The sequence below is a fragment of the Anolis carolinensis genome, chromosome 2 (assembly GCF_035594765.1).
Source record: "Anolis carolinensis isolate JA03-04 chromosome 2, rAnoCar3.1.pri, whole genome shotgun sequence".
Lineage (NCBI taxonomy): Eukaryota > Metazoa > Chordata > Lepidosauria > Squamata > Dactyloidae > Anolis > Anolis carolinensis.
In genome coordinates, this window is record NC_085842.1 from 135,595,811 (window position 1) to 135,606,150 (window position 10,340).

Consider the following 10,340-nt stretch of genomic DNA (forward strand, 5'->3'; position numbering starts at 1 on the left):
TTATATGGCAGTGTAGACTCAAGGTCCTTCCACACAGCTATATTAACCATTTATAATCTTATATTATCTACTTTGAACTGGATTATCTTGCGTCCATACTGCCATATAATCCACTTCAGTGTGGACTTTATACAGCTGTGTAGAAGGGGCCTCATATAATCCACTTCTAAGCAGATAATATAAGATTATAAATATAATATGAAATAATTACTGTGGTATAATAATACAGAACATTATAATCTCTAAAACCAGGACAGTAAATAAAGAGCAACACTCTGAAAGCAGGGAAATTGGGAATTCCAGAAAGGAAACAATCAGGGCCAGCTAACACTTCCCAACAAAAGATTACCCCAGGCAGGAAGCAGCCAGGCTTTGAAGCTGCAAGGCGATTACATGATAATCAAGGTGACTAATTGCAGCATTCATACCTGCCACACCGAGACTATTAATTGCTATTCAACCTGACCAACCAAGGATTCCGCATGGTAGAAAGCGGCCAGGCTTGCAGGCAGCAAGGCTATTCAGTGCTATTCAACCTGGCCAACCAAGATTTCCCCTAGGTAGAAAACCCACAGGCTTCAAACCGGCTCTTTGATTGAGGGTGCTACTCCAGCTACTCCAGAAAACGACCAGGCTTTGAGGCTGCAAGGTTATTCACTGCTATTCCATAATAGTCCTATTGTTGTTGTCTTGCCATTTTATACCGCACTTTATTGTCCAACTGTGAAATTTCCTTTTCCCATTTCCTATCACTCTGCATTTCGCCTGGGATCTACGAATTAGTCTCCTGTTTTTAACACTATATCCTGCTTGTTGATTTTAATGATTGTTTTTCTTGATGTTGATGTTTTTTTTTACTGGGATAATTGTTTTATTGCTTTGTTACTGTTTTGTTTGTTTTATCGGGCCTGGCCCCATGTAAGCCGCCCCGAGTCCCTTCGGGGAGATGGGGCGAGGTATAAAAATAAAGTTATTATTATTATTCCACCTGGCCAACAAACGATTCCCATAAGCCACAGCAACGCATGGCCAGGCAAAGCTAGTCAGTTTATAAATGCCTGATGGTAAAGAAATGTTTTACCTGGCTACAAAAGACAAGCAGATATAGGGCCATCCTGTCATCTCAATGTAAATCCTTAGAACTGGCTGCTTTGGTTGATCATGGTAGCCATTTTAGTCCAACACATTTGGGAGTTCACAAATTGGAAACATCTGTTTTTTAGTCAACAATAATCAAACCCAGGTTTTTAAAGTATAGGTTTCCATCATTTTCCCTACTTCCTTTTAGTGCTCCATGCTTTGATTTCTGCTTAGCGCAAGTACTAATTACAGTAACAGGAAATCGTCACATAAAATAACCCTTTTGGGAACATTCACAAATATGTAGGTGTACAATAATTAACTAACGGGCCTAAGTTTCAGCCATCTCTTACTGTGACTTGGAAGAACTCTTTCTGTTCCTCGGGGCAGGTGTTGAGAGCAAGTCCCTTTCCTCTAGGCACATCTGAAATTTCAGTCTTGCTTTGTCTGTTAGGATAACATACAGGTAGGTCTACCTTCTTTAAAAACCCTGCTTCTACTGAGTATTGGCTATGAAATTATTTATCTTGAGTGGACCATTTTTAATTAACTCTCAATATATTGAAATTACATTCACTGCTGTACAAACTGATTTCTGCTGGTAGAACAAGATTTCCTCTCTTTGTTTCCTCCTCTGTCTGCCCATCAGCTTTGAAATAATATCTCCCTGCCAATGCTCTTTGCACAGGGATGAGGCAGAATTTAGTCTGCCAATTAACGCAATAGCACTGAATGCCACTTGTACTTTTCTTCATTATATAGTTTAAAATGTTGGTATTGGTGGTTGCTTTGAGATTCCACCAACTCTAAATGTATGTAACCACTAGTATGGAATACATGGAACTACTAGTGCAAATGATCATGGCATGGAATGGCTAGTAATTTAATACAGGGCTCATATTTGGATACTGTAGAAATCTGGGGAATAAATCTAGATTGAGTCTATTCGGAATCTGCTTGTCTGTCTCTCTCCTGGTTGTGGTAGGGATGAGATTTAATCAGGACATCACCCCAGATGTGTTTATAGTTACTCTTAAACTGTTTGAAAGTGAAGTTTGTGCTATACTATTTGTGTGTGAGTCCTGGCATTTGAATACAGACAGAGGCAGGATCTTGAAGTTGCCACCATCTTTGCAAAAACATACAAAGTTCCAGTCTGCTTTGTTTGTACAACTTAACTCCAGAATCAAACTGTGCAGATGTTCAGCAACAATCTGCCTACTGTGGATTTCTGAAGCTCACCCATATTGAGCTTTTTTGAATGTCTGATCGGCAAATAAACAATTGGAAAAAATCAGATCCACCAAAACACTGACACATTGACTGGACTCAGGCTTGATCACGCTTAGACTGAGAGCAATGATAACGTGATCTAACGGGTTTGTAACCCACGATGCAATGCCAGGGTTCCTGACCTGTGTATCGCCAATGCAAGAGGAAGCTACTGCTGCTGCTAATTTTATAAGCAAAAGCCACCATGTTTGGAGGCAGTGCTGTAGTGGTACACAAGAATGGGTATAATATATAGCATGGGCCAGATGAAAAGTTTACAACTGTATGACCATCTTGAAGGGCATTCTTCTACTGATTATCAGTCCCCTTAATATTTAGATATAACTTGTTTAGATGATGGCTGCTGACAGACACATTATTCACTTCCCTCAGATACTATTGAAGTTACCTTGGTACAAACAACTCTGGTTACTGCTGTAGCTAGATGTATCCTGCGGCTGTGTGTGTCATATCAACAAAATCAAAATGTTTTTATTCGGCTTTCTAAAGATGTGACTGGTAGAGCAAAGGGTAATGCTGGTACATGCATTGCCCTTTGCTCTACTCTCTACCCCCTTATCCACTGCTGCCGGGCATAGCCTGCTATTGTGTTCTCCACTGCACAAGGAACAAATCCCTTCCCCTTTTTGAGCACTCTGGTGAACTATTATTTCCCCCCAGGTCTCTCAAATGTAGCTGGGGGCCTTATCTCATTTCCTTTGTGAGAGAGGAATCCGGGTGAAGGACAACACTGTGCATTAGATGTCAGATGGAAACCTGAAGTGGTAGTTGCTGTTGTTGTATGCCTTCGGGTCATTTCTGACTCATGGTGACCATAAGGCAAACCTATTAAGGGGTTTTCTGGGGCCGAGAGTGTGAGACTTACCCAAGGTCACCCAGCAGGTTTCCATGGCCAAGTGGGGAATCAAACCTGGCCTCTGGAATCATGGTCCAGTGCTCCAGCTATACTAGCAAAGTGTAGGCTGGTCACCGTTATTCACTAGCAAATGTAACTGTTACATACTTTATAATTCGAGACTATACATCTCTCTTACTAGTTGTATTCGTGCAAATCTAGGTCAATGTATATGAATATTTTGTTGTAAGCTGCCCTGAGTCCCTTTGGGGAGATAGGGCAGGCTAGAAATAAAGTTTCATTTCATTTCATTGTAGTGTATTATTGTTTGTCATGCAGTTTATCTCTACTCACATCCATAGGAAGCAAAAATCCCCGAGTGCACAGCAAGCCAAGCCTTCTGGTAACAGACATTGGCATTTTGCCACTTTCCAGTACTTTACTTCACTAACCTCCTTTAACATTTTAATGCATTTTCCTAGATGGTTTTGTTTGATGTCAAAGAAACAGAAGTCCTTGTTCAAGAGAAAGCTTCTTCCAAGGTTAGAGTATCTTTGTATGCTGATTGTGCTTTTGATAGACTGTTCTTTTTTCATGCCTTCTAGAAATATTTATACAATGCAGTTTCCAGAATTTAGTTTATATAGAGATGAAAGGTAACATAAATGTGCATAACCTATTTAAAACTGTTATGTTGATATGAAACTGAGTTGTGCATAAGTTTTAAATAGTATTCTAGTTCTTGCATATAGAGGCAGTAAATAATGCGATTCCAAATATTGTAGATTCTCAGTTACCCAGAGCTCAAGCAACCAAAACACTCAAGCAAGTGGCAAAAAAATGAATGGTACTAAATAAAATTTTAAATAAAATCATTTTTATAATACAGTAGAATCATTTCTATAATACAATAAATGTTACATTAAGTTAAGCTTGTCTTTATTTGCTTTAAGTTGCAGTATTTCAATATTAATATCAAATCAATATCATGTATGGCATGTTATTAAGTATACAGTAGACTCTTGCTTATCCAACCTTTTGGATTATCCAATGCAGTCTGCCTCTTGCCCAGATCCACAGCTGTTTCTCTAGGCAGTAAGGCCTGAACTTTTATGGATTTAACTTTTTATGGATTTAGCAATTTGTTGCAAAACATGATGTTTTGGTGCTTAATTTGTAAAAATCATAATGTAATTTGACGTTTAATAGGCTTTTCTTTAATCTCTACTTATTATCCAACATTTTTTACTTATCCAACGTTCTGCCGGCCCGTTGGATAAGTGAGACTCTACTGTAGTTATTAGTTATACTTTTAAAAATAGTAAATCTCAAGCCTCTACCAATCCCCATGGCTGCCGGTTAACTGAGAATCTACTCTAATGAGCTCAAGGTTTGTGCCTTTTCAAATCCTTGTTCTTGCCACTATCAGGTTATGTTCCAGTATCCTTATACTGACATTTCCTGCGTGGGACGACGCCTGGACAACAACAATCTGTTTGCCTTCTGCAGTGTGTAAGTTTAATATGTACATGTATTGTATTATGCCTGTTCCCATAATATAGTACCAGTAATGGCATTTAACATGAAGCTAGTGAATTTTTCCCTGCACCTCAGTGCTTGCTCAGTCAACTTAAAAACCCTGCATCTTCTAAAAAGCTAAATCTGTATGTTCTTAAAAGCATACTCTTCCACTTGTGCTTCTAAATTGACCAAGCCCTCCTTCAGTTGATACCTTATTGCAGTTCTTCTCAGGTGATCTCATGTGGGGGACTGTAGTTGGTGCCAATGAGCATTTGGATTGGCAGCTGATGCCATATAGGCCAGAATTGGTCCATTTAGATAGCACCACACTGTGGCACTTTACCTGAGAAAACACAACCTGGACCTATGTTCTTTAGGAACACAAAAAAGCACATTAGGGGCACATCTGCTTTTCAATCATTTAGCAAGACTTGTTGATTTATCCTGCCTTTTCCCCCTAGTATAAGACTTATATAAGGAACCAAGAATTAAAATATATCACAGCCACACTAACTTAAATGTATTGGCTATGTTGTGATCTCATATGTACTTCCTTTATGCAGGGCGTCACCAGAATCTTCAGAGCACAGCAACTTTGACTGTTTTGTATTTGAATCAGATTCTGAAGAAGTATGTCAAGAAATCATCCAAAGAATTGGTGAGGATATATGTACTTTTCAGTATAACTTTGGGTAAATAGTAGTAAGATCATTATATTAGTTAAGCAAATTGTATCCATTTGTTGTCTTTTGCTGGAATAGCCACTGCTGGTAGAGCACCCCCCACCACCCTGACTAATTATAAGAAAAAGTTGAAATCGCATTGTGTGAAAACTGCCACTCAGATAAGGGTTTCCACTATTTGAGTTTATACAGTAGAGTCTCCCTCATCCAACATTCTGCATTATCCAATATAGTCTGCCTTTTAGTAGTCAATGTTTTTGTAATCCGTTTTTTCAGTACATCGAGATGTTTTGGTGCTAAATCCGTAAATACAGCAATTACTACATAACATTACCGTGTATTGAACTGTTTTTTCTGACAATTTGGTGTAAACATGATTTGGTGCTTAATTTGTAAAATGTCATTTGATGTTTAATAGGCTTTTCCTTAATCCCTCCTGATTATCCAACATTTTTGCTTATCCAACATTCTGCCGGCCCATTTATGTTGGATAAGTGAGATTCTACTGTATTTCAAAATGCTAAAGGCTTGACCACTTAGTATGAAGAAATTAGACATACTAACTCCCCGAGGCACCTAAGTAATACTTTCATAATGTAGTTTTAGCATATTTCGAAAAGCTTAAAAGGTTTTCCATGTTGGCTCCCTTTTAGCATCCATCAAATAAATATTTTTAAGATTCAAGCTAAATCTTTATAGTTGTTCTCAGCATGTAATATCCAAAAGATGATTGCTCCATAGCCAGATGTAAATCTTGCCAAACTGAAGTTCTGCACAGTTGTAGCGACATATTTGTTTCCTTAGCTGCTGGATTTAAACGCACAGAATGGTTTGTCTGAAAAGAGACGTGTTGATTTAGTGCTGGGATTCTGCCAATAACTTCCTTCTGGAACTCCACTGGCCAGCAAGGATCCCCTTCCAGTCAGTGACACCTTGGCAAGTGAGCTCTTGGATTAATGCAATACTGGAAATGGATTAGAATTTTGCACTGGACATACTATTTTGGATACATCTTCTACCAGACTCGGGTTTACTTCTGCTTTTTCATATTTGCACTGACACTTTCAAAATTTGGAATAAAATTAAGCGCAAGCCATATATTTGCATACTGTTTGTATTAACCAAAATGTCTACATTGAAAATGATACAAGAGTAAAGCCATTAAATAATTTGCTGCATAGCAAAACAATTCTATTTCTCAATATATACTGTGACTCAACTTTCTATTCATACCGGCCTAAATCATTGTTAGCTCCAGCTATAATGGCCTCAGTGAACCAGTGGAACTCTTATTTTTGCAGAAGTCCTACTGATCCAATGAGTTATGTTCATAGGAACCAGCAACCTGACTTAGGCTAGCTTTAAAGTCAAACCTTGGAATCTAAACACTTAAAATTTCCACACAAACACCTTGAATAACAGCATCCACCTCAAGGAGTCATTACTAGGAAGCTAGGTACGGAAGCCTCCACCCACGAGCAATTAACAAGCTGTCTTTGTTTTAATTATAGGCTAAGCTGCCTCAAACTTTGGTTAATATACATGTGATAATATAACTTCAAGGATAAGAATGCAGACGAGCTGTTTTCATCAAAAAAGCAAGGTACCCCAAGAAGCCTATTAATGAAAGGCAGCAGTATAGGAAATTTCTTTTAAGCAATAAATTTCCTAAGCTCAAATTTTCATTGGGTGTTTATTGTCATCTAATTAGTTCTGGTAGTATTCTATAACTTTAAGAAACTAATAGTAGTATTGCTCAGTTCTCATTTTGTTCTTTAAATTACTGTCACTTGCTCTTTTTTGGTCACTTAATTACTGGAACTGGGATTGTATACAAAACAAGGAACATGTTTACTTGATTAAAGTATATAAAAGATAGCAATACTACTTTTCCCACAACAATGACAAGACTCCTTGTGTGAATGTAAAACATTTAATTTAAAAATGTTGACACTACAATATATAAAATAGCTATTATAAATGCACATAGTGTATTCTATAGCTGCCAGGTTTTACGTTTTTAGGAAACTGTAAGTTACACTGTGGTTAAGACTTGTAGTTTTACCCTTCTCTGAAAGTCCATTCTATCACAGTGGTGTATGGTCAAACTTAACAGCCCCAACTGTTAAACACTTGGATCAAGTTATAACCAGTTTTATTGCAAAAGGACCCTGTACACATTTATATCAATTCTAGTACCTTACAATTTTAGCTACCCAACAAGTCATTAACATACAGAAACATGCATGAAAAGCAAGAAAGATCACCCATCCCTTCTGCATATTAGCAATTTGTCACTGCTGAGCAACAAGGCTCACATCACTGAGTTTTATGTGAACAGTCACTTTTAGCATTCATCCTGAGTGAAAGATGGAATGACTTAAGTACAAATGTAACATATTATAAACAATTTCATACAAAAAAGTCACAAATTGAAACCAAAGTATTTTACAGAATTTACTACAAAACACCACAAAAACTGCATCTGCTCAAGCCCTCTCTCCCCGTATCCTACGAGCCAACTGGATGTCTTTGGGCATGATGGTGACTCTCTTGGCATGGATGGCACACAGATTTGTGTCTTCAAAGAGGCCCACCAGATACGCTTCACTGGCCTCCTATTTTAAGACAAAGAGAGACACTGTTAGGAAGCACAAGCACTTTGAATAATCCCTTCCCTGTATTCAATACAGAATTTGTCATTAGTTCTCGAAAACAACCATACCTGCAGCGCACCAATGGCCGCACTCTGGAATCTCAAGTCTGTCTTGAAATCTTGGGCAATCTCCCTTACCAACCTCTGGAATGGAAGCTTGCGAATCAAAAGTTCAGTGGATTTTTGATAACGCCGAATCTCACGTAGGGCTACAGTACCGGGCCTAAAGAAATACAGACACAAATGTACTACAGAACATAAGCAATGCCACAGTATCTAATCCAGAAACTTCTTGTGGTATTCTAACACAAATATCTCATAGACACAGCATTAATAACACCAGGAAAATATAGCAGAGCCCTTACAAGTCTAATCTTCTTGATTGCATCTCCCCCTATACCAGTGTGGTTGGGAGGCCCTCCTCTCACTTCTGCCACCTTCTCAAGCATGGATGGTAGGGATGAGGGTCTTCCCACTGGTGGCCCCCCAACTTTTGAACTCCCTTCCCAGGAAGATTACACAAGCCCCCCAGTGTCCTCCTTTCGTAAGGAACTGAAAAATTATGTTCCAAGAAGCTTTCAAGGAGTAATCCCTAGGCCCAGTCCCTAATCTCCTAATCTGTTTTCACCTCTTCCCCAGCCCTGTGATCCGGTTTGCGCTAACCCTTGCCCAGTCCTTTTAATTAGACCCTTTTCAGTAGTCTTGACCATTGGACTCCTGAACCTTGCCTGATGGGAGTTGTGATGTAATTGATTTTATATATTTTATTCTTAATGTGTTTTGTTGTGGTTTCTGTATTTTTTTTTATTTTTCATTCTTTATTTGTTGTCATTGTTTCATAAGTTACAGTTGTTTAAAATGTTTAATGAGGCTTTGTCTTGATGTAAACTGTTTGTATGGTTTTCTTTGGGCATTGAATGACTGCCATATTTGACCCTTTGGGGAGATAGGGCAGTCTACAAATAAAGTTTATTATTATTATTAGCAACTATATACAACTGTTGATTACACAAACCATGCTAGCATGAGTCATCTTATAAAAAAGCATGCTCCCATCTTCTAAAACCCCATCCTTTCCCCAGATACCCTTCCAGAATTCACTGCTTTGGGGCCATCTTTGAAAAAAAAAAATAAATACCTGTAGCGATGAGGTTTCTTGACTCCACCAGTGGAGGGAGCACTTTTCCTGGCAGCTTTGGTAGCCAGTTGTTTACGTGGAGCTTTGCCTCCGGTGGATTTACGGGCAGTCTGCTTGGTACGGGCCATTTCCTCTTACGTTTCTCTTCAGGAGGAAAGAGAGATGATGTCACCAACGCGGTAATAGAAGGGCGGGTTGCCCGGTATTGCGCCCCAGAGCGGGAGATAAAGGAATTTCCCCGTCTGTCTGCCGCGGAAGCCCTCCCCCTCCCGCGGGACGGACCTGAGAGGAGGCTTAGCAGTGGCGGCAGATGCCAGCGGGCAGCCCCCTCCGCGCGGCACACGGCCAACTGAAGAACCATACCGCGCACGCGCAGAACGGGGCTACAGACGAGCCCAACGTTCTCTACCGTTGCTCTCCCCCGTCACTGCGTTGCCAGGGAAACGCTCTCCCGACCCCCCCCCCGGGCTTCACCCTCCCCCAGCCCACTACAAAACACCCTCAAGAAGTAACGACTCCATAACCCATTTCCACTCATTAATACACACTCCCGCCGCATGCCCAAACTCACCGCTTTCGGAGACAATTGGCTTTTTTACAAAAAAAAAATCCCGCTTCCGCGCTAAGCTCCTGCTCTATACGTCCAGCTCCTCCGACAAAGATCCAATAACTGCCTCCTCCCAAGCGCGGGGACGCTATTTATATAGGGAGGGGCCCCAGAACGTCATGATCTCACAATACCGAAATGCGGCGCGCGGAACCATTGGTGCTTGCCTCCGCCGGCGCCGTGACGTCAACCGACACAAAGGCCATTTTCCCGGATCTCGCACGTGATTGGGCGAAACCTCGACATCCCATTGGTTGTTAAAGCAGCGCGCCGATTGGTCCCCATCAGCAAAAGCGAGCCAATGAAAATTAGTCCCGAGCTGCTGCCTCCGATTGGGCGACAGAAAACATAGTTTGGATCCTACTTTTTGTTGCAAAGCTCCACAATGGAAAGTCAATGGGAAAGAAAAGCCGTCTGCCTTCGCTGTCCCAGACCCAGTGGAGAGAGCAAATGTAGGAAAACAGAACCCCGCACGTGGGGGGGGGACGGGAAATGAAATGACGGGCAGCAACGTTGCGGCCATATGT

General features: G+C 40.3%; 2 protein-coding genes across 5 annotated transcripts in view; one reads left to right on the plus strand and one right to left on the minus strand.

Annotated features, from left to right (window-relative positions):
• Positions 1-6,510, plus strand: part of LOC103277829 (uncharacterized) — a 29,518-nt gene extending 23,008 nt beyond the window's left edge. For 3 of the 4 annotated variants that reach the window (XM_062973977.1, XM_062973979.1, XM_062973980.1), the window contains 3 exons: positions 3,691-3,750; positions 4,638-4,720; positions 5,293-6,510. In XM_062973977.1, coding sequence (XP_062830047.1) covers positions 3,691-3,750; positions 4,638-4,720; positions 5,293-5,425 — 276 coding nt within the window. In that variant the 3' untranslated portion in view covers positions 5,426-6,510. The remainder of the gene's footprint in view (positions 1-3,690; positions 3,751-4,637; positions 4,721-5,292) is intronic. The other variant, XM_062973978.1, reaches the window with a different exon arrangement.
• A 1,040-nt stretch (positions 6,511-7,550) lies between these two features.
• LOC100563591 (histone H3.3A) lies at positions 7,551-9,936 on the minus strand. The gene is made up of 4 exons (XM_003217205.4): positions 9,778-9,936; positions 9,207-9,350; positions 8,138-8,291; positions 7,551-8,030 (listed from the first exon to the last, which is right to left on the minus strand). Exons 2-4 carry the CDS (start codon positions 9,332-9,334, stop codon positions 7,902-7,904), a joined length of 411 nt encoding a protein of 136 aa, XP_003217253.1. The 5' UTR covers positions 9,335-9,350; positions 9,778-9,936; the 3' UTR covers positions 7,551-7,901.
• Between the last annotated feature and the right edge of the window lie 404 nt (positions 9,937-10,340).

What these genes read in the sequence shown, in the direction of transcription:
- LOC100563591 (XM_003217205.4), bottom strand. Translation starts at nt 9,334, where the DNA reads ATGGCCCGTACCAAGCAGACTGCCCGTAAATCCACCGGAGGCAAAGCT. An exon ending in AAGAAACCTCATCGCTACAG is followed by an intron (nt 8,292 to 9,206) that starts GTATTTATTTTT and finishes GTATTTCTTTAG; the next exon opens with GCCCGGTACTGTAGCCCTAC. An exon ending in CGGCCATTGGTGCGCTGCAG is followed by an intron (nt 8,031 to 8,137) that starts GTATGGTTGTTT and finishes GTCTTAAAATAG; the next exon opens with GAGGCCAGTGAAGCGTATCT.